The sequence below is a fragment of the Salpingoeca rosetta genome (genome assembly GCF_000188695.1).
Source record: "Salpingoeca rosetta unplaced genomic scaffold supercont1.10, whole genome shotgun sequence".
NCBI lineage: Eukaryota > Choanoflagellata > Craspedida > Salpingoecidae > Salpingoeca > Salpingoeca rosetta.
The window spans coordinates 1194201-1216699 of record NW_004754924.1 but is presented as its reverse complement, the minus strand read 5'-3'; the positions used below and the strand labels follow the sequence as shown (position 1 = coordinate 1216699).

General features: G+C 56.3%; 7 protein-coding genes across 7 annotated transcripts; 5 read left to right on the top strand and 2 right to left on the bottom strand.

The window, feature by feature from the left end:
• Positions 1-136: 136 nt before the first annotated feature.
• Positions 137-1888, top strand: PTSG_04562 (uncharacterized protein). The gene is made up of 5 exons (XM_004994599.1): positions 137-201; positions 411-514; positions 689-786; positions 1050-1247; positions 1520-1888. The coding sequence occupies exons 2-5, from the start codon at positions 467-469 to the stop codon at positions 1653-1655; spliced, it is 480 nt and encodes a 159-aa protein (XP_004994656.1). The 5' UTR covers positions 137-201; positions 411-466; the 3' UTR covers positions 1656-1888.
• On the bottom strand, positions 1882-3328 carry PTSG_04561 (uncharacterized protein). The gene is made up of 2 exons (XM_004994598.1): positions 2736-3328; positions 1882-2472 (listed from the first exon to the last, which is right to left on the bottom strand). Exons 1-2 carry the CDS (start codon positions 3256-3258, stop codon positions 2105-2107), a joined length of 891 nt encoding a protein of 296 aa, XP_004994655.1. The 5' UTR covers positions 3259-3328; the 3' UTR covers positions 1882-2104.
• A 685-nt stretch (positions 3329-4013) lies between these two features.
• PTSG_04560 (uncharacterized protein) lies at positions 4014-8770 on the top strand (the record flags this gene model as incomplete). Its single annotated transcript, XM_004994597.1, has 12 exons — positions 4014-4143; positions 4435-4553; positions 4874-5707; positions 5882-5959; positions 6162-6222; positions 6429-6500; positions 6779-6827; positions 7010-7104; positions 7498-7575; positions 7894-8058; positions 8267-8512; positions 8754-8770. 12 exons carry the CDS (start codon positions 4014-4016, stop codon positions 8768-8770), a joined length of 1944 nt encoding a protein of 647 aa, XP_004994654.1.
• Positions 8771-9364: 594 nt separating this feature from the next.
• Positions 9365-13150, top strand: PTSG_04559 (STE/STE7/MEK1 protein kinase; the record flags this gene model as incomplete). Its single annotated transcript, XM_004994596.1, has 12 exons — positions 9365-9447; positions 9687-9801; positions 10038-10151; positions 10457-10603; positions 10820-10897; positions 11138-11189; positions 11432-11500; positions 11669-11724; positions 11979-12033; positions 12286-12404; positions 12612-12724; positions 12961-13150. The coding sequence occupies 12 exons, from the start codon at positions 9365-9367 to the stop codon at positions 13148-13150; spliced, it is 1191 nt and encodes a 396-aa protein (XP_004994653.1).
• A 984-nt stretch (positions 13151-14134) lies between these two features.
• PTSG_04558 (uncharacterized protein) lies at positions 14135-18114 on the top strand. Its single transcript, XM_004994595.1, has 8 exons — positions 14135-15247; positions 15620-15754; positions 16046-16114; positions 16458-16574; positions 16822-16917; positions 17083-17169; positions 17302-17385; positions 17639-18114. Exons 1-8 carry the CDS (start codon positions 14300-14302, stop codon positions 17861-17863), a joined length of 1761 nt encoding a protein of 586 aa, XP_004994652.1. The 5' UTR covers positions 14135-14299; the 3' UTR covers positions 17864-18114.
• A 317-nt stretch (positions 18115-18431) lies between these two features.
• PTSG_04557 (uncharacterized protein) lies at positions 18432-19854 on the bottom strand. The gene has a single exon (XM_004994594.1). It carries the CDS (start codon positions 19733-19735, stop codon positions 18551-18553), a length of 1185 nt encoding a protein of 394 aa, XP_004994651.1. The 5' UTR covers positions 19736-19854; the 3' UTR covers positions 18432-18550.
• On the top strand, positions 19848-21980 carry PTSG_04556 (uncharacterized protein; the record flags this gene model as incomplete). Its single annotated transcript, XM_004994593.1, has 3 exons — positions 19848-20074; positions 20343-20963; positions 21297-21980. The coding sequence occupies exons 1-3, from the start codon at positions 19856-19858 to the stop codon at positions 21978-21980; spliced, it is 1524 nt and encodes a 507-aa protein (XP_004994650.1). The 5' UTR covers positions 19848-19855.
• Between the last annotated feature and the right edge of the window lie 519 nt (positions 21981-22499).

The window sequence follows — 22499 nt, the reverse complement described above, 5'->3', positions numbered from 1 at the left end:
GTGTGTGTGTGTTGGGCACGTGTGTGTGTGTGTGCACGTGTGTGTGTGTTGCTTGCTTGCTTGGCGCCTACTTTCGTCGGCCTCGCTTCTCACTCTCTTGCTTGTTGACACCACACCGTCCGCTTGCCTTGTGCAGTACACTGTGTAAACGGCTGGTTGATCGAAAGCTCTTCATTCTCCCACGCAGCGATGACCCGCTCGGTATGGGTCAATGTTGGTGTGCATGGATCGTGTGATGTGTGTGTGTGTGATGTGTGTGATGTGTGTGTGTGTGTGTTGTGGTGTGGTGCACCTCATGCATGCGAACGTGTGCTCGTATGCCACTGAGATCCTGGTATCTTCATATGCCAGCACAACGCGCCCCTCTCCACCTCACCCACCTCACAACCAACCACGCGTGCCTTGTGCAGCCTGGGACTTGGCCGTGTTTGTCAGTGCGGGTGTGTACGCGCATGCCCTCATCAAGATGCAGCTGCTCCTTCCACCGCTCTTCCCCAACGATCGCGCACTCCCTGTCAGTGCGTCTCATCTCGTGCTTGCGTGCGTGCGCGCGTGGCTAGTTATGGAGACACACACACATGTGCTAAAGCCGTCGTGCAACACACCTTGCTTGTGCTTGCCAACAGCAAACTGCCTTACGTGCTCACTAGCACCTGCGCACCACCGCATTTGCTCTTGTGCTGCCTAGATTGTCCGCGTACTGTCAAAGCTGATCCATCCTCTCGTTGACAGCGAGGGCACCTTTGATCTCACGCACGAAGCGTTTGGTTCCCGACAAATATGGACGTGCGTGCGTGCGTGTGTGCGTGTGTGTGCGTGTGTGTGCGTGCGTGTGTGTGTGCGTGTGTGTGCGTGTGTGTGTGTGTGTGGTGCGTGCGTGTGTGTGTGCGTGTGTGTGCGTGTGTGTGTGTGCGTGTGCGTGTGTGCGTGCGCATGCCTGCTGTTGCACCTTTGCTTGGTGTACCAAACCATCAAACCTTTCCACCCTCACGCTCACTCCCACCATCTCCCTCAACCACGCATACACCCTGCCTCAACCGCGTGCGCAGGTCCTCGGACCGACTGTGGCTGCTCCTGTCGCAGGTGTGCGATGCGCTTGCGTCCGTGACCATTGCCAGCATTGCGCAGCACCGGTATGGGGGCGACGGCGTTGAAGATGTGCGCCGGGCGCAGCTGGACGTGGACGAGTGCACGCGCGATGCAGACTTTCACGCATACACGCAAGATAGCGACGACTTTACCATCAGGTATTTTCTCGCAGGGAGTGTGTGTGTGTGTGTGTGTGTGTGTGTGTGTGCGTGTGCGTGCGCGTGAGTGAGTGGTGTGTGTGTGAGTGAGTGGTGTGTGTGTGTGTGCGGAACTTTGTAAGCGCACGTGTACGGTGCACTGTATCATGCACGGAGGGGGGGGGGGTGCTGCAAGGGCATTGCACCTCCAAGTTGCAGACGTACTCGTGAAAACGAGCGCTGCACATCCCTTGACCATCGCCGACTTCTCACGCCCCCGCCTTTTTCCTCAGATTTGGGTCGTGGAGTGACGACTACAGCGATGCTCTGACCACCATCCTGCAGCGCGGACCCGACGGTGATGATGATGGTGATGGTGATGGTGATGATGATGGTGATGGTGCCGGAAACAATGGCGCTGGCAATTAAGGGTCAGCTGTGGAGCAGGGACGGCCACAAGACACACACGTGTCACCATCTGTAGTGTGACGTTGTGACGCATGCACTTTGCCCTGCTCGTGACTCCCCTCACTGCATGGCGACACTGCACTCCCCCTCCCCCCCCTCTCCAAATTATTTTCTCGGCGCGTTTGTCGTGGAGACGAGCTTTGAATTTCGTTAGGACAGATGGCACGTGCATCACATCACATTATAAACGACCCTCTATGTGTCACGATGCAAAGTGCCAGTCGTGATTGTTTACTGCTTCCAACCATTAATTGCTGCTGGCCAAGATGACGTTGCACAACTTCAACCACAACCACAAGCACCACAATTACAATCACCACAACCACACCCATCACAACCACAACATTTACAGTCACAACCACAGTCACAACAATACTCACACAACAATTACAACCACCATCACAACCACATCAGTGTTCGCTCGCCGCGTCGATGAGCGCAGCCACTTCCTCCTCGTACCCAAACCGCACAATGTCCTCCTTGTGTGCAGCCACCACGTGCTTCAGCACACCGGGATGCGACTTTACGCCATAGTACGACGCCGCCTTGGTTGATGCGCCCGTGCGGTGGAACACCGTGTTGCTTTGCAGAAACGCCTCGTCCCGCTTCTCGCCCCACCCGTTGTTGACAAAGTCGCTCGGCACGTTGCCGCGTGACACCATCTCCTTTGCCAGACGCTGCATGCCATCGCCCTCCATATGGGCAACGCGGTCATACTTCCACCGCCGCAACCCGCAGAAGCACGACTGCTGCATCCAGTGCTCGTCCCCACGGCACCCTACCGCCACCAGTAGCGCGTGAAATGCGCAACAATTGAACAAATGAGAACCAGAGAAGGAAGCCCTCGACACAAGCAAGCAAACAAACCAACCAACAAACAAGCACACAACCAAACAAGCAAATGCATACACACACACACACACGCACGCACAAACAAACCAACAAACAAACAACGAAATGCATACACACACGCACACGCACACGCACAAACGAACAACCAAACAAGCAAATGCACACACACCCACGCAACCCCCTACCCACCTGCATGGACGTTGTTGAGTGCAAACTTGTCCCACTTGATGTTCCCCCAGTGATGAACGCTGTTGGGGCCATACTTGTCCTTCCATGCACTCAGCACGCGCGTGAGTGGGTTGCGCACCACAACCGCCTTGAAGTAGGAAGGGTCGTTCATCAGCTTGTCTGCCTCCAGCGTGGAATATGCGCTGAGGTAGGTGAGGCCAGACTGGCGGCCGCCGTAGTTGTGCGTGATGCGCTCGTCGTTCGTGTCCCAGTCCTTAAACCCCTTCAGGCGCCGCATGAACTTGCGCCACGCCGTGCACGCCGCCTTGGTGATGGTGCACAGGATGATCTTGTGCTCGTGATCGACAATCGGCGCCCAATGCCCGCTGCGTTCTGTCCAATATTCCCACGGACTTGTGGGCAGGTCTCCATCCTCCCACTTCAGCATCGCCAGCGCACTGGCCGACGGCGACTGCCGCTCTTCTGTCTGCTGCAGCTTTCGCATCGAGCTGCTGTCCCCTGTCGTTGCATTGCTACTGCTCATGCTGCTCCTGTTCCTGTCGTCGATGCTGCTCTTGCTCCCACCCTTCTGTTGTTGTTGTTGTTGTTGTTGTTGTTGTTGTTGTTGTTGTTGTTGTTGTTGTTGTTGTTGTTGTTGTTGTTGTTGTTGTTGCTGTTGTTGCAGCTCCAGGACATCCTGCAAGGATGGTGGGTTGTATGGTTTCTCGTATCGTGCTGGCAACGCCACAGGCGCAAGACCGTGTTTTCGCTGATCCTCCTCTGCATCTGGGCTTCGCCGTGCAAGTAAGCCAGACGTGTGCCCCAGCGAATTTGACGACAACGACAACGACGACGACGACGACGATGATGATGACGATGACGATGGGCCAAACACTTGCCAGCGCTCATCCTGCATCAGCATTGTGCACACGCCCACGGTCACCACCACCATCACCAGCACCCCGGCAACAACAGCAGGCGTGCTGCTCCATGTTGTTGTTTTCTTCATCGTCGGCGGTTTCGAGGTGATTGTAGAAATACGGCGAATGATTTATATCAAATATCGTCACAACAAGCAACGCTGACGAGGCTGAGGTGTTGTTGTTGAGGTGTTGTTGCGACGTCCCCGACTTGAGGTTTGGTGGGTGCACAGCAGAGTCGGCAACAGCACTTCCACCACTCCCTGGAGTAGTCCGAGGCAAGGAGACACGTTAGCACGAGCCATTCAAGGTGTGCGCGTTAGTGCCGTAGCAGAAACCGTGTTCGTTGTCGTCAGGACAAGAAGAGGCAACACCGAAAATGGCGGCCAAAGCCAAGACCATGAAGACAAAGACCTTGTTTGAGGAGTCGTCGCACTTGCTTGGACTTGGTCTGAAACAAGGCATCCTCTTCCACGACATCAACGCCGGGCAGCCCTGCTTCAAATGCGGTGCGTCAGCCCGGTCGAATGTCGTTTTACGGTCGTGGCCGTGGTGGTTGTGTGTATGCGTGCGTTTGTGGTTGTGTGCACGTGTGTTTCGTGCAACTGTTTTTGTTGTGGCCTACACTTTGTTGTGTTTTGTGTGTGTGTGTGCTTGTGTTGGTGGTTCCGTGCAGTCGTTGGGATGGCGCAAGTGCATTGCGTGCTTTGTGAGTACACAAGCGCTTGTTGTGCTTACGCCATACAAGCTGCGCCCGGCCGTTCACTCATAGCACAGCACTGATGGTTGATGTGTTGCAGGTGATGCGTGTCCTGGGTTTGAGCTGCACTTCTGGCGCAAGTCATGTCGCCATTGCAAGTGCTCTCCCTTCTCACACGAGCCTGTTGACCAGGCCCAAGAAGCAGAGCCCAGCGTGCCTGTAAGAAAGCATTGGTTGTGTGTGTGATATGCGTTTGATGTGTGTGTGCGTGTGTGCGTGTGTGCGTGTGTGTGTGTGTGCGCGCGCGCGTGTGTGTGATGCGTTTGATGTGTGTGTGTGTGTGTGTGTGTGTGTGTGTGTGTGTGTGTGTGTGTGTGTGTGTGTGCGTGTGCGGTTGCAAATGCGCACAAGTTTGCGCACTGTTGTGCCTGCGCACGCCAATCTCTCTTTTTTCCCAAGACCAAGACTGTGCACTCTGCTCACACCTATTGAACGACGCTTGCGCCTTGGTGCACGTTGCTCTTCATGCAAAACGGCAGCAGCAACAGCAGGTTGGTCAGCTGTCCGACACGCTCAGGGGCAGGTTCAACGCCCCGGTCGTCGGCGCCAGCGAGCGCCGCGCCCAGGAGATCAGCAGCCTTGTTTCTGGACACGTGAAGCGCATTCGCGGTGCCCTGGAGCACGCGTCACCGTCCTCGCAGCCCGCCATATCCCGACGGCGCCCGCCACCACAGCTGCCGCAAGATGCACCGCAACAGCAACAACAACAACAACAACAACAACGGCAACGGCAAGATGCACCGCAACAAATGCCACCACCACAGCAGCAGCCGCAGCAGGCGTCTCGTTCGTCGCACGGAATGCCGCTGCCACCGCTGCCGGGGAAGCAGCGGCCCGCTGACTCTGGATATGTGTTCATGACACCGAGCTCACTGCCACAGCAGAAACACCAAAACCAAAACCAACAGCAACAGCAACTGCAGCCGCTTGCACAGCCGCCAATGGCGCAGGAGTACGACGCATATCTGGATGTCATTCCGGAAGACGAGCTGCGACAACAACAACAGCAGCAGCAGCAATCCCGATTCGGGGAGGGGCAGGCCCCACCGCGCCCGCCAAAGCCAGGTCGTGGCGGTGGCAGTGGTGGTGGTGGTGATGATGATGGCGAGGTTCCACAGGCGCACGACGGTGCACCGCCGTATGACACTGTCACTGGGGTGGGGCCACGGCAAGGTGGCCAGCATCCACCGCAACAACACCAGCAGCAACACCAACAGTCACAACAACAACAACAAGAACAACAACAACAACCACAAGAGCAACAAGAGCAATCTGCGCCTGCACGCCGAACGACGGCCGGGGAAGTGGACCTGGTAAGCACGCGAGGAAGGAGGAGGTGTGGCATGGTGGCGTGAAGGGTTGACGGGTTGGCGTGTTGCTTTGGTGTGCATTGACAATGTATGCTAGTTGGTGATGATGTCTTTCTTTTGTCTTTATCCTCGCTTCCTTCTCACTACTACCATGACCCACCACGTCGTCGTGCACAGCTCGGCAGTAAGAATGTCCCGGAACTGACGCCTGATCTTCCACTTGCATGGAAACCAGAGGGGCTATCAAACGAGGAGGTGCCATACACGTTTGTGTGCGCGCGTGTATGTGTGTGCTTGTGTATGTGTGATGTGTGTGCGCGTGTGTGTGATGTGTGATGTGTGTGTGTGTGATGTGTGATGTGTGATATGTGTGACCGTGGCAACTTGTCTGATTTAGCGTGTGCCTCACGCCACCATCGTACTGCACCACACTCCCACCGCGTCGTCACTTGGTCAGGCTGTGGACTTCTTCAAGGCGCCGTATCCGCTGCAGGAGGTGCCCGTCGCCGGCACAGACGGTCCGTACGCACACCGTGATTGTGGTCGTGATCGACATACATGATCATCGTCCTGTTGTGCACATAAATAAGCGCACACAATGTGATTGTACTTGCTCACCCGTCCACCACCACCATGACGACGACGACAACCACCACCACCACCACCACCATCACTGCGCATGCGCGTGTGTGTATGCGCGCGCGCGTATGTGTGTGCGTGTCAGGCGAGCGGCGGTTCCTGATGGAGTTGGAGGAGCAGCTGCCCGCGTACGACTTTGACCCGGAGTTCTGCAGCGGTGAGACACTGCCATCCATCACCAAAGCCACCGACACGTCAGCACCCCTGGCAACGCATGTCACGCATGTTTGGCTGTGTGTGCGTGTGTGTGGCTGTGTGTGGCTGTGTGTGTGTGTGTATGTGTATGTGTGTGGCTGTGTGTGTGCTTCCACTTTCAGTTGCCTGTCCGTGTGTGCCTCTGTGTGTACCCATCTTATTCCCTGCACCACATTAACCTCGCAACGCCGCATCACAACTGACCACGACGACGACGATCACATGCCGTCTGCACGGCAGGTCTCACGCCAGCGGGAGTTCCGGAGTTTGAGGCGCTGCTCAAGCTCAAGTGCGCACTTTCAATGTCGTGTCGTCGTGTCGTCTGTTGTCGTGCTGTGTTTGTCGTGTCGTGTGTCGTGTTGTGTTGTCTGGAGTTGTGGCGCTTTATCTGCCAGCTGCTCACACGCATGTCCCTTTCCCGCCGCACACACACATGTTTGTAATGGCTGTTTTTTCTTGTGGCGATGACAGGGTGCAGTCACACCAGCTTGGGCAGGTGTCGCGCGTGAAGATGGACAGCGTGTGCTACAAGTGCCGTCAGCCGCTCCACGCAAACGACATGCAAGGTGCCACGTGATGATGGTGGCGCTGGTGGTATTCGTGGTGGCGCTGGTGATGCTGGTGATGCTGGTGATGCTGGTGATGCTGGTGATGCTGGTGTCGTGCTGCTTCCGCGCTGGTGAATGTTGAGTGGTGCCTGTGGGAGGCTTCGTTTGTTTTGCGTGTGTGTTCGCTTCGTTCCAACTCTGCCTCTGTATTTCTGTTGCACACTGTCACAATGACACGCCCTTTTTCATTTTATGCAACATGACCCCGGCATCTTTGTTTACGCACCTCACCCATCACCACCACATGACCATCACATGACCGCGACGTCACCATCATCACATGACCATCACATGACCATCACATCACCACATCACCATCATCACCGTCATCATGACCATCACCACGAACAGTGACGATGGCCGTTGCCCCCGGCGAGCGGTACCACCCCTGGTGCTTCCGCTGCGACCAATGCGATCGCGTCCTTGCCGGTGAGGGGGTGAGAAGGGGGAGGGGGAAGGTCCCTGTTGTCATACACGCATGTCATACACGCATGTCATACACGCATGTCATACACGCATAGAGACACGGACGCCGACGTGTGCAGATCATTCGCACCCGCCCGCTCTCCACCCCACCCCACCACAATGACACGCTCCCCTCCCCCTCTTACCCACTGCACCGTACGTGACACCCCCCACCCACCACACACACACACACACACACACACACACACACACACACACACACACACACACACACACACACACACACACACGCAAACCACGACCACGACCACGACTCGTCAGGGCTGAATGCATTTGTGCATGATGACGGGCTGTTGTGCGAGCGACACTTCTCGGACAAGTACAAGGCGCGCTGCGCCGCGTGCGACGAGAGCATCTACGAGACGCAGTTTGTGCAGGCCGAGGACCAGGCTTGGCACGTCGACCATTTCTGCTGCTTTGCGTGCGGTGCGTTGTGTGCATCGGTGTGTATGTATGTGTTTGTTTTTGTTTGCCTGTGAGCGTGCGTGTGTGTGTTGATGTGTGTGGATGTGTGCGTGGCAGGTGTATCCCTGCATGTAACTTGTTGTTGTGCTGCTCACCAACTCCCTTTTTGTTTACACACCCTTCTCCCCAACCACGCCCCACCCCAACACACACACACACACACACACAGACGTGCCTGTGCACGACAAGCCATACATCCCACTGGATGGGCAGCCGCACTGCTCTGCCTGCTTCAACAAGCAGTTTGTGCCCCAGCGCAAGAACAAGCTCTCTGTGCGCCGTGCCCCGCCCCGGCCACCGGCACCGCCCACACCAGACACAGCTGCGCCCTCCGCCACTGTTCCTGCGCCACCGCCAGCCGATGCGCCGCCTCCACGTCCGCAGTCCCGCAAGCCGTCCAGGCGCGCACCTCCACGTGAGTCTGCTGCGCGCGTGAGTGCTTGAGTGTGTGAGTGAGTGAGTGAGTCAGTGAGTGAGTGTGTGTGTGTGTGTGAGTGTGTGAGTGTGTGAGTGAGTCAGTGAGTGAGTGAGTGTACGTGTGGTTGCTCTCTTGTGTGTTGCTGTTTTGCTGTCGGCGACCTCAACTCACCACATGGTTGCACCGTTTGTCGTGCACGCATACTCTCGGTGATCTTCGCCCCTTGCCTTGGATTCAGCGGTCCCACCATCCTGATTTTGCAGCGTGCACGCCGCTTTCCCTGTGTCTCCCAAATGCAAACGCCTCCACACACACACAGACACAGACACAGATACACACACACACACACACACAGACACAGACACAGACACAGACACAGACACACAGACACACAGACACACAGACACACAGACACACACACACACACACACACACACACGAACACACACAACCACACGAACACAGACACACCATCCGTCCGCTCGTTGCTGCTGCTTTTAAACATCGCATGCGTCATTGGGAGAAATTGCTATAATTTCAAATAATTTTCTGCAATGTCCACCTGAGAGTGCGCGTCGCCAGCCACACAGACACAAGCAAGCAAGCAAGAAGCAAGAAGCAAGCGCAGACAGAAGAAGGTGGGTGGTGAGTTATCGCTGCTCGATTTAACAACAGCGTGACAGTGCAGTTGTGGTCCTCAGCCAAGAGCGACATACATGCACATACACACACACACACTCACACATATAAACACACGTACACACACATATTCAGACAGCTGCACGCGTTCACCCAGCCTCTCAGTTCAAAGCCGGTGCGTGCGCATACGACTGCAGCAAGCCGGCCATCATGCCGAAAAAACCGCGTCCTCCCCCCATGAGCATCGACCTCGTGGACGATGACAGCGGGAAGCAAGGGGATCGCAGATCAGGGTGAGTTTGCAAACGCATGCCACCGCACTGTGCTTGAACTGAACCACGTGTTCTCCTTGTTTGAAATGTGTCTGTGTCTGTGCGTGTACGTTTGTGTGTGTGTGTGTGTGTGTGTTGTCATGATTACTGGATGCACGCTGCAGCAGCGCGTGTGCACCGTGATTTGTGGTTGGTCATATTCATGGTGCGCGAGACATAACGCCTCCTCACGAGCTTGTACTTTGTGTGGTCCAACGCAGGAAACTGGCAATGGACCTTGAGCCCGTTCGCCGCGCTCTCGATGGCATGGAAATTGATGCGCAGGAAAAGGCGTCCGTCGAGGCCTTTCTGATCAAGAAAAGCCGCTTCGTGGAGGTGTGTGTGTGTGTGTGTGTGTGTGTGCTCGTGTGCATCGTGTGTCTGCTTGTCGTCTCGCCAACGATCACTGTGTTCGTGCTTGTGCACGGAGTGTTGTATGTCCGTGTAGGATTGTATCCGTATGTGCGTGTGTCCTTGTGTGTGTGTGTGTGTGTGTGTCCGTGCTCTGTTCTCACCATGCATGTACATGCACTTTTGCTCTCATCGATGGCAAACTGGCCATGCGCGTGCAGTTTCAAAGCTTGGAGTTGAGTGACTTTGAGAAGATCCGCGCACTCGGGCATGGTCACGGCGGGTCCGTATTCAAAGTACTACACAAACCGACACAACTCATCCTGGCAGAGAAGGTATTTGTGGTCATTGTGGAGTGTGATGGAGGTTGTGGAACAGACCAGGGCACGTGGTCTTGCGCACCTGTACTTTGCGCGCGCGCGTGTGTGTGCTTGAGTGAATACGCTTGTGTGATCATGTTCGTGCGCATTTGTGCTTGTTCATGTGTTCTTTTTCTGCCTGTTAGTGTGTGCGCATTTGTGCCTGTACACTTTGCTTTGTGTGTACACCACTCCCCACTGCTCACACATGCGACGCAAATACCCCGTGCCAACCACCCACGTGCGCTGCTGTGTGCCAACAACCATCCCCCCTCCCGCAGACCATCCGGCTTGAGGTGAAGAAGGAGGTGCGGGAGAGAATATTGCGGGAGCTGCGTGTGCTGCACCGGTGCTCGTCGCCGCATATTGTCGGCTTCTTCGGCTCCTTCTGGCACGAGGGCGAGATCCACATCCTCATGGAGTACATGGTGCGACCACGCGAGAGAGAGAGAGAGAGGAGGAGGGAAAGGGGGGGGGTGATGTTGCCACGTTTGCGCAACTGTGCGTGTGTTTCTGTGTGTGTGTATGTGTGTGTGTATGCGTATGTGTGTGTCTGTGCATGACGTTACACGGCGTGTACATGCGGTGGGCATTGTATCCTCATCTCCCTCGCCCACTACGCCCACCACCGTCATGGTTGTCAGGATGGCGGGTCGCTGGATGTGGTGCTGCGTCGTGTTGGACGCATCCCCGAGAACGTCATTGCTGTCATCTGCTCAAAGGTCGCACACATGCACACAAGCACACACACATATCTGCACACACACACACACACACACACACACACACACACACACACACACACACACGTTCTCGTCTTTGTTTGGTGCGACTTGTGTGCGGTTTGATTGGTGGTGAGTGTGCTTGTGTGTGTTGCATGTGTGCGTGTACGTGTGAGTCGTGAGTGCAAGGTGGTTCCACGTACTGACGCTTCAATATCCCTTTTCTTCGCTGTGTGTCAGGTGGTGGAAGGGCTGCTGTATCTTCACAACGAATTGAGCGTTATGCACAGAGGTGAGCACACGCGCAAGTTCAAGTCTGTGTTGGTGTGCTTATGTGCTTGTGTGTTTGCTGCTTTTGTTTGTGTGGGTGTGCTTTTGTTTGTGTAGGTGTGTTTTTGCTTTTGTTTGTGTGCTTGTGTGCTTGTGTTTGTGTGCGCCTGCACGCTTTTTCATGTGATTTCGACATTTTCTCACGTCTGCGCATCACCTTTTCAACACCTCTCCATCACTCTTTGTATGCATGTGCTCGTACAGACATCAAGCCGTCAAATATTCTCGTGAACTCGGATGGTGCAGTGAAGTTGTGTGATTTCGGGGTCAGCGGTACGTCTATCATGTGCTCCCTCTGCCTGACGCAGACGCGCGCATGCACTCGTGCTTGACGCAGACACGTATGCAAACACACATGTAAGCGCGCGAGAGACATATACATGCCCATACGCTTATGTTGCCTGCTGTGTTGCCTGGCCCGTCACTGCTCCTCACGGGCAGGTGAGCTGCAAGGATCGCTCGCATATTCGTTTGTTGGCACCAGGAGCTACATGGCGGTAAGGCCAGCACATCGTGTTTGTTTGTTTGTTTGTTTGTGTGTGCATGTGCATGTGAGTGTGTGCGTGTGTGCATGTGCATGTGCATGTGCATATGAGTGTGTGCATGTGAGAGTGCGTGTGTGCTGAGGAAACAAGAGCACATGGGAGCAATGTTGTGCATGTGTGTGTGCGTGTGTACGCATGCTTGTGCTGACGGTGCTGCTGTCATCTCATCGCCCCTTGTCGTCCTCACTCCTCACTCATCACTGCAGCCCGAGCGCCTCAAGGGCCAAAAGTACACCGTCACCTCGGACGTGTGGAGTCTCGGTGCGTCTGCACACATCGTGTTGTCGCCGCTGTAGTTCTTTTCATTGCTGCTCTTGTAAATTGCTGCTGGTCTTGTTTATTGCTGCTGCTCTTGTTTATTGCTGCTGCTCTTGTTTGTTGGTGCTGCTGCGTCAACCGAAGCCAGGGCAGCAACAGTCACCATCCCCTCGCGCTCATCCACCACCCACCATCCTCACGCCATGTCACCTCACGCCACCTCAACCACCACCACCACCGACACGTGCATGGCAGGTCTGTCGCTGATTGAGCTTGCCACGGGCCACTTCCCGATTCCGCCCGAGCGCGCGAAGGAGCTCGTGCCAATCCGCGAACCGCCAGCCACCGTCGAAGACATCCCGCCGCCACCACAGGTCGGTTGTGGTGGTGGTGGTGTTGTGGTGGTGGTGATGTTGTTGTTGTTGTTGTGGTGGTGGTGGTTTTGTGGTTGTGGTGTTGTTGTTGTGGTGGTGTTGTGGTGGTGTTGTGGGGCAGCAGTTACGCTTCCAGCATACAATTCGCTCCCATCTCACACAGCCCGTACGTTTTGCTCTCACACATACACTCTCACATCACACCAGGAGGGCGGGATGGTTGTGTTTGAGCTGCTGACGCGCATCGTGGAGGGCGAGCCACCGCACCTGCCAGATGGCGCAGGATTCTCCCCCGAGTTCTGCAGCTTTGTCGAGGCATGGTGTGTTCATCACCCCCACCACTTGAAACAAATCCGCCCTTGTGCCCCTCGTACATGCTGCTTGCTACGATTCAACTTTCCTTCCCCCCACCTGTACAATTCTCATCTGTGGGGTTCGTTTTAAGTCCGCGTCAAAACAATCACGCCCTTCCCCACCACGGCTCACCACCCACGCTCATCATCATCATCCACCCCCCCCCCCTCATGACCACGTTTCGCACTTGGCCAAACGCCAGCACGCGTAAGGCACCCGAGGAGCGGCCAAAGCTGACCGACCTTGCGCAGCACCCGTTTATCGCGGACAAGGCCAAGCTTGAGGCGGTCGACATGGCGGCGTGGGTGAAGGGCACGATGGTGCGGGCCGTGCTTGAGGAGCGGCTGGCAGAGCGCGAGCGGTTCACCCCGCTGCCGCCAACCAGCACATGAGGCGCAGGGGGAGAGAAAGCGAGAGAGGAAAAGAAAGACGGGGAACGAAAGCGGGGAGACAGGGGTGTGGGGAATTGCTGCTTGGTGTCGCTTGGTGTCGCTTGGTGGCTGTGGGCGTGTGCGTGAGCGTGAGAGCAAATGAAGTTTGTGTGTGTGTGTGTGTGTATGCGTGAGAGTGTGAGTGATTGTGCGATGGCTTTGGGCTTCTCTGTTTTTTCCGTTTTCAGGCCCAGTGGCAGCAGCAGTAGTTGTAGTCGTGTATGAGATGGAAGACGAGGGGGTGATGGCGAAGGGGAAGCGAGGGAGAGAGCTCATGCCAGCTTGCAGTGGTTGTAACGAACCGCTTCCATCGTCACATGTGTGTGTGTGTTTGTGCGTGTGTTTGCGTGTTTGTGGTTGCGTGTTTGCGTGTGTTTGCATGTGTTTGCATGTGTTTGCATGTGTTTGCATGTGCATGTGTTTGCATGTGTTTGTGTTGACTTTCCACATTTCCCATGCTTGCACACCTTACGTTTTTGCTGTTTTGTCTGTTACTGAGGCTGCTGCTGCTGCTACTACTGCTTGCTGTTTCGCTTGCCTGTACACCGAACGAGCCAAGCACATGGATGAAGTGGAAGAGATGGCTGACCGAGGGGTCGATGGCGTGGATGCGTGTTCGCTTGCACACAGACACCGACACACACAGACACACACAGACACACACACACACACAGACACAGACACACACACACACACACAGACACAGACACACACACACAGACACACACACACAGAGATCAGACAGACAGACACACAGCACACACACACACACACACACACACACACACACACACACACACACACACACACACACACACACACACAGATCAGACACACACACACACACAGATCAGACACACACACAGACACACACCCTGAATTCAGTCGCCAGATGTTTCGCCCTGTTGCTTGCTGTCCGCTTTTTCACTTTCTTTGCTGCGGTTTCTTCTCGTGCAGGCGGTGTGCAGCCACATTGCACGCAACCACAGCAGACACACACGAGACGCGACGACCGTCACCATCCCATATTGAACCCATCACAGCCTGCCAGACGTCACACCTCCAACTCCCCCGTTTTGTCAGCGCTGGACAGCCTTGTTGTTGTTGTTGATGTTGATGGTGGTGATGAGCAACGACAAGGTTTCAGCTGCCACTGCCACTGTGGCGGCAGCAACCCATGACATTGCACCTGCCACGTGCGACCGCAGTGTGTCTGTGTCGGTCGTGTTGGCAGACGATGGCGCTGACCGACGCGTTGCCGTTTGCTCCTTTCCTGATGAAAGTACAGGTGGCGGCCACTACGACGTGTTCCTTCACGTGGACAAATGCCCACTCCAAGACCAGCCAGCGGCAACAGCCCTGCACCACATCAACAAGGCGCTGGAGACCATGGGCACGAGCGTGCGGCTGACCAAGCTCCAGTTCGCCACCGTGTTTCCAATCACCCGTGATGATGACAACGACAAGGACCCTGAGCGGGACTCCGGGGGTGTCATCCAAGCTCAACGTGGCGACCCGCATTCACCATCCTCATCAGTTGCAGGGACAAAGGTGGATTCCACCGCCGGGGCTGCCAGCGCACACCTCGACTGGCTGTTCTTTGCAGTCTTGAAGCCAAACGAGCTGGACGACGTCGCGCGTGCGTGCCGGTGTCGTGGCCACGAGGTTGCTTTGCTGCCAGAAGTACGGCTGAGTGCATCCGCATACGCGCTGTCAAGCACACCATGGCTTGCGCGTGCAATTCGCTCCTTCCACCCGCTGGTTGCGGGGCTGCTCAACACCAGCAAGAAGACCGTGCCCTCATTCACCACCGCGTTGGACGAGCTGCTGGACTATCACATTGTCGATCCTTGCCTGTACGTCTTTGACAACCCGGGAAAGGGCGTGCGTAGCAAGAGCATCAAGGCGCTTGCTGACAACTTCCAGATCCACCCACACGACCTCAAGAGTCTCATGCAGAGTGTCGACCGCTTCCATGAGCTCTCGCTCGTCATTGACGACATCGAAGACCACTCTACGCTTCGGCGTGACCGTCCCTGTGCACACCTCAAGTTTGGGGTCAGTTGCGTGTGCATGCACGTGTATGTTTGTGGGTATGTACATGCATGTATGCGTGTGTGCACGTGTGTGTGTACGCGTGTTTTCATGTGTGTGCCTGCGTTAATGTACATGTGTGTGTGTCTGCGTGTGTACATGTGTGTGCCTGCGTGCATGTGTGCGTGTGTGCGTGTGTGCGTGTGTGTTTCTGCATATGTGCGTGTATGTGCGCTTGTATTTTGTAGCATGTTGGATGCTGCAGCCGGCTAAGCTTGGGTGTCTCTTCACTCCACGTGCTGCATTCTTGGACGTGGCTAACTTTCACACGCTGCACACGCTACACTCCATTCACCCTCACGTGCGCGCGTGCATGCATGCATGTATTCACATCAGATTCCGGCCACGCTGAACAGTGCATACTTTCTGACGTTCAAGCTGATCGACAGCGTGCCGCGCTTGTTTCGTCGTCACCACAACAACACCATCCGTCTGTTGATTGACGGAACCGTTCGTGCACACCGCGGACAGGTGCGCTGTTGGTGTGTGTTTCTCTGTACACGTGTGTTCATGGGATGTGTTGTTCTGTACGCACGTTATCACAGAGGACATTGCGTGTATATCGCACACATCGCAAACTCGCAGTACACAGCACACTCAACACAACAGCAACAACAACAACAACAACAACAACACACACACACACACACACTCAACACAGCACGCACAAATACACGCACGCATGCGCATCAAAGTCCCCGCATTCCTCGCTCACCTGGCATTTGCTCGCTCCGGTGTTTAATTCTGCAACTCCTTGCACAGGGCTTGGAGATTTACTGGCGCGACAACCAGTACTGCCCCACCGCCGACGAATATGTGGAGATGGTCAAGGTGCGCGTGCGTGTGGCATCGTGAGATCCGTAGTCCTCAAGCTGGCGCGGGCTACGTTGAATTTGCTGGTGGTGCTGCGAATGGTGGTGGTGCAGCCAACTGATCACGATGCACACACACACACACACACACACACACACACACACACACACACACACACACACACACACACCACACACCACACACATACATACACACACGCCACACACACATACACACATACACACATACACACATACACACATACACACACACACACACACACACACACACACACACACACACACACACACACACACACACACACACACACACACACACACACACACACACACACACACAGGGCAAGACGTCGACGCCATTTGTGTTGTCGTGTCAGCTGTTCTTCCTCCACAGCACAGACTGGCGTGTTCGCCTCTCCAGTGCGCTTGTCCCACCCGCGCAATCCATCTGCAACATGGTTTGTGGTTGCGTGTGCCTGTGCGTGGTCGTGTCTCTGCCAGCATCTTCATGAATGTTTGCACGAGTTCTTGTGGACATGCTGTTGACCACAGCCACGTGCAGCACAGTTCGTGAACACACATGTCGTTTGCACCATGTCTACTTACACCCGACGCTCACACACACACCCACACACACACACCCTCACTCCAATCCTCACTAACCTCTTCACACCCCTCTGCGTCCCCCCTCTATCGGTGTGTCAGCTTGGGCTATCCAGGTTTGCGCGGGAATGGCTGCAGCCACTGCACATTGAGCAGCGCATGACGGCGCTCTTTGAGGATGTTGGTGTCTTCTTCCAGGTCAGCACCAACTGTGTGTGTTGTGTGTTGTGTGTTGTGTGCTTGAGCGTTTCATGGCTCACTGAACCTCCCGAGTTAACACACATACACATGCACACACGCACACACACATGCACATGCACACACATGCACACACATGCACACACACACCCGTGGCATGCTCAGGTGCGCGATGACCCCGTGTACTGGCTCAAGAAAGGCTTCTGCGACGATATCCATGAGCGGAAGTTTTCATACCCCATCATCCACATGGTGCGCCCATGTGTATGCGTCGGTACTTTTCCCGACACTACTGCAAGCTCGCTAACAACTCCTTCTCCTTCCACTCACTGCCTTCTTCACCAACCACCACCACCACCATCACCACTACCACCACTGCTTCAGATCCAGAACCGGCTGCGCGGATATGAGGGCGTGCTTCGCCTCTTCTACGCAGAGCAGGCGCCCTCCTTTGACGAGATCACACAGGTATAATGCGCTGCGGCCAGTCAATTGCAGAAGTTGTCAGCCTGTTTCCATGTACAAAGGGCCCGAGTCTGTCGCACGTGTGGTCCCCCTAATTCACGTGCATACACGCACACACACATACACGCACACACACATGCATGCACACACACGTGCATGCACACACACACACACACACACACACACATACACACACATGCGCACACACACACACATACACACACATGTGCATACACGCACACACATGCATGCATAGGCGCTGGAGACGATTCAGCAGACAGAAGCGCTCCAGCACACGTTCGACTACCTGGTGGCGTTACGTAAGCGCATCGACACAGAGGCACGTGCGCTGCAAATCCAGGCGTTGCTGTCCTTGCTGGAGCGGCTATCCTTCTCGCCACCGGACCGCATATCCACTGATGTCATTGAGCAATTCAGGCCTTGCAACGACAATGGCACAGCGAAGCAGCACGCACACTGACGGAGCCGTATCGGCGCGGAGTGAGGTGGTGTGGCTCACTACTGTGGGAAGCGCAGGGCTTGAAGCACCTTTCGTTTGCCAACTCGGCAGTGCTCACACTGTTGATGTCACTAGTTCTGCGTTGTCATTGTCGCCCACACCTTCCCCCCTCCACTGCGTCCGCGTGTGTGCTTATCTCCACCCCACCGTTACACCGCGACAAAGACGCTGCTCTGGTTCAATCAAGTTATGATAAAGAGGCTACACGTTCACATTGTATTGCCTGTGCTGGCACTGGATGTTAGAATACAGTGGTGACGAAAAGCGTCGTGGGTGGGAGGCGGATAGATGAATGCACAGTAGAACGTACAGCGCTGGCACACGTTGTACAGACACGAAACACGATGTCACACACGGGGACGGACAGACAAACACAGTGAGATCTCGACAGAGACATGCAAACACACAGACGGACAGGCAAACAGACACACAGACACACAGACGGACAGACACACAGACGGACAGACGGACAGACACACAGACACACACACACATATCCCCCCCCCCCCCACACACACACACACACACACACACACACACACACACACACACACACACACACACACACAGGCACAGACACACACCCACACTCAGAATTCACACAGGCAGACACACTCACACTCACAGAGGCAGACACATACGGGGCTATTAGAGAGAGAACCACGCGGCACATGTGTCATCGAGCTCGCACGCGAGCCCGGCGACAAGGAAGACGACGGTGGTGAGGATGAAGACGCTCTCAACAAAGGGGATGGAGTCCACGAGGTGACGCACCCCCCACCAGTGCGGCGTGTTGATGCGCAGGCTCTGCCACCACCGCAGCGGCAGTGGCAGCAGGTAGGCGGTGGTGATGATGGGTCCAAGCTGCAGCTGGGGCAGCACGATGAGGTACGTGGCAAGGTAGAGGATGTTGTTGATGGCGACGGCGCGGTGCTCGCCAACCATGACAACGGAGGTGACCTTGCCCGCGGCGGCGTCGCCGTGGCGGTCTGGGATGTTCATGATGATCATGCGGTTGAGGTTCATGATGAAGATGGGGATGAGCAGGAGAACGAAGCGAAAGGTGATGCTGCCGCCTTGCAGCAGGCAGCCGACCACGGGCGTGGAGAAGGTGAGCACATACGAGACGCACACCTCGCCCAGCCCGACAGCGCTGAGGCGCAGTGGCGGCAGGCTGTAGGCAAAGGCAACGAAGAAGACGGAGACGCCAAACAGCACAAACGCGTGCGGGAGGTGGGCGAAGGTGCTGGTGACGAGCTCCAGCGCATCGTCGGTGCTCTGCGGGATATCGAGGGGCACGCCGTGTCGGATGTTGACGAAGCGGAGCACACACGCTGCGCCAGAGAGGAACGCCAGCACCTGCAGCACAATGCCGATGACCAGGGCCACGTTGCGGGAGAGGCCGCGGGAGTGCAGGATCTTGCTGCCGCCGGTCCAGGACCCGGCGTTGGTGTTGAGCTTGTCTGCCTCGTAGTCGCCGTACTCGTTGATGTAGTGGGTCATGAGGTGGGTGCACCAGACGGTGAGCTGGAGCAGGGCGCAGGACACCAGATCCACCTCGCAGCCTTGCTGCAGTGCCACCAAGACGCCCACGGCGTGGCACGCCAGGCTGTACATGAGGAACTTGGGGCGGCCCATGACAACGTAGTCCATGGGTCGCGCAGGCAGCTTCTTCGTGGCATGGGGTCGCGGCGTGTCCTCGTCAGCCTGCGATTGGAGGTGAGGGGAATGGTGGTGGTGGTGATGTGTGTCATGTGGCGACTCTGGCAAGCGGCGGTGTGTTGGGGTTGCCGGCGGTGTTGGCGAGGATCTCCTCACGTCTTGGTCGCTCATCGTGGCAGCAGGTTGGGGATCGAGCAGCCGCTGGTGGTGGTGGAGCGTGTCAAGTGGAGTGTGTCAAGTGGAGCGTGTCAAGTGGAGCGCGAGATGATTGCACTGTTTTGCAGGCCGTGAATGACGCAACGTGGACAACGGCAACCACTGACGACAAACAAGAAGCAAAGCAGGTCAAGCATGGCAAGCAGGTCAAGCATGGCAAGCAACACGACTCCAGTGGTCAAGGAGAGGGAGGATGACACGCAGCGGGTGTTGGTGATTGGCGCTGGCATCTCGGGTCTCACGCTCGGCATCTGCTTGCAGCGTGCGGGCATCCGCGTTCACCTCGTCGACAAGGTGAGTGCACATGTGTGTGCATGTGCATGTGTGTGCATGTGTGTGTATGTGTGTGTGTGTGCATGTGTGTGTGTGCATGTGCATGTGTGTGTATGTGTGTGCATGTGCATGTGTGTGTGTGTGTGCGTGTGCATGTGCATGTGAGTGAGTGAGTGAGTCAAGATTGAACCAACTGTGCCAGTGCATCGCCACCGCATCACGACTCACTGCCACCGCACCACCACCGCACCACTTCTCGCATCCCCCCCCCGCCATGCCCTTGACTCAGGTGAAGCGAATGAAGGATGCCGGGTCTGGCATGAGCGTGATTGGGCACAGCCTGCCGATCCTGCGCACGCTGGGCATCGACCTGCCAAGCACCATCGGCCTGCCGCAGACCAACGTGTCCTTGCGGCGCTATGACGGCCGCGGGCTGTTCCAGGTGCCGCTTGCATCCGACAGCGACCTTGTACGGGAGTTTGGCTCCGTCCAGTGCAACGTGCACCGCGGCGAACTGCAGCAGGCACTCATGGACGTGTTTGTGCGCGAGGGCGGGCGCCTCACCACGGGCAAGCGCTTCACCGGCCTGGCACACGCCGACACGGGCCACCCGGTCGCAGTGTTTGAGGACGGCACACGCATGCAGGCGTCGCTGATTGTGGGCGCGGACGGCGCACGGTCGCGCGTGCGCTCCTGCCTCTTTGGCGATGGCTGCTTGAGGTACAGCGGGGCGTCGTGCTGGCGGGGGTTCCTTGACAAGTGCCCACCAGCCGTGCTGCAGCTGGCATGTGCCCGTGCACACTGCATGTACAAGACGGTTGTTCATCCCACGGGTCAGAACGTCTCCTTCACCTGTGGCTGGACCACAAACGACCGGTGTTTCTGGGTTCTCGACGTGCAGCACCCCAAGGTGTGTGTATGCATACATGCGTGCGTGCGCGCGCGCGCGCGTGTGCGTGTGTGTGTGTGTTTGTGTGTGTGTGTGTGTTTGTGTGTGTGTTTGTGTGTGTGTGTGTGTGTGTGTGTGTGTGTGTGTGTGTGTGTGTGTGTGTGTGTGTGTGTATGTGTGTGTGTGTGTGCGGGTGTACTTGCAACCGTGAGGTTTGGGGCCATTCGTGCCGTTCCGCTCTCTCTCACCCTCACCCTCTCACCCTCACCCTCTCACCCTCTCTCACCCTCCCCCCCCCTCTCTCACACACATCGCGTGAATCACGTTTCCGCTGTGCACTCCCTGCACACACAGGACATCCCGGTTGATGATGTTGTGCCGTTTCTGTTAGAGCAGACGCGCGGGTTCCATGAAGAGATACAGACTATCATCAAGGCAACCCGGCCTGAGGACATTATCCAGACCGATGTGTATGACTGCCGCAGCGTACCGCAGTACACCCACAACGTGGTGCTGGTGGGCGACGCAGGGCATGCTGTGGTGCACCACTTTGGCCAGGGCGCGTGCCTGGCCATTGAGGACGCAGTTGCCCTCGCCCTGGCGCTGGACTCGGCCATACCACCACCACTGCGACAGGAGGAGGAGGGGGAGGAGGAAACGAGGGAGCGAAAGCAGCAGCAGAAGGAGCACCACCAACAGCATCAACAACATCAACAGCAACAACAACAGCAACAGCAGCGACGACGGCAGGTGGAGCGCGCTGTGACGCCTGAAGCGGCCCGGCTGGCGCTGGCGTCGTTTGCCACGTGGCCCAGGTGGCTGCGAACACGGGCACTGGTGCTCATTTCCCGGTGGTGTGGCATGGTCTACATGAACAACACGCCTGTGCTGAACGCCGTGCTCACAGCGTGCCTGGCGTGGCCCGTGAACCTGATATTTATTGGTATCATGAAGGCGCTCCTCTTCATCAGTGACCGCAGTTTGCGCCACGCCTCGCGCCGCTTCGCTAGCAGCAGCAAGCCCGCACGCGTGGACTAACGGACGGGGGAAGGTGAAAGAGAGAGAAGTGGGGGGGGGGGGCGGTGAGGAGTGATGGGCGGAGGTGATAGATATGTGGACGATGGCAAGGACAGAGGTGAAAGAAGGGTGGACGATGTGAAGGACAGAGATGAAAGAAGGGGGGGGGGATGATGGCAAGGACAGACAGATACACAGACACAGGCACACAGTCACAGACACACAGACACACACATGCACAGACACACAGACACACACAGACACACAGACGCAGACACAGACACACAGACACAGACGCAGACACACACACACACACACACAAACACTTCGGCGGATCGGAGGGTGCGTCTGCATTCCCGGTGGCCCACATTCGGCTGTAATTGCACCTGCAATTGGCAAATCAGCTCCTTTCCCAGTCGGCCACACCGCAAAACAACCAAAGCCCAAAGTGTCTGAGCAGACACCTCTAACTCATGTAAACCAACCAACAACCCGGCCAGACGGAGACAGAGAGAAAGAGAGAGGGAGAGAGAGAGAGAG

Excerpts from the sequence above, each read along its gene's own strand:
- PTSG_04562 (XM_004994599.1), top strand. The coding sequence starts at position 467 with ATGCAGCTGCTCCTTCCACCGCTCTTCCCCAACGATCGCGCACTCCCT. Across the intron at positions 515-688 it reads CCAACGATCGCGCACTCCCT|ATTGTCCGCGTACTGTCAAA; the intron begins GTCAGTGCGTCT and ends TGTGCTGCCTAG. Across the intron at positions 1,248-1,519 it reads AGCGACGACTTTACCATCAG|ATTTGGGTCGTGGAGTGACG; the intron begins GTATTTTCTCGC and ends CTTTTTCCTCAG.
- PTSG_04561 (XM_004994598.1), bottom strand. The coding sequence starts at position 3,258 with ATGAGCAGTAGCAATGCAACGACAGGGGACAGCAGCTCGATGCGAAAG. Across the intron at positions 2,473-2,735 it reads ACTCAACAACGTCCATGCAG|GGTGCCGTGGGGACGAGCAC; the intron begins GTGGGTAGGGGG and ends TGGTGGCGGTAG.
- PTSG_04558 (XM_004994595.1), top strand. The coding sequence starts at position 14,300 with ATGTTGATGGTGGTGATGAGCAACGACAAGGTTTCAGCTGCCACTGCC. Across the intron at positions 15,248-15,619 it reads GTGCACACCTCAAGTTTGGG|ATTCCGGCCACGCTGAACAG; the intron begins GTCAGTTGCGTG and ends TATTCACATCAG. Across the intron at positions 15,755-16,045 it reads TTCGTGCACACCGCGGACAG|GGCTTGGAGATTTACTGGCG; the intron begins GTGCGCTGTTGG and ends CTCCTTGCACAG.
- PTSG_04557 (XM_004994594.1), bottom strand. The coding sequence starts at position 19,735 with ATGAGCGACCAAGACGTGAGGAGATCCTCGCCAACACCGCCGGCAACC.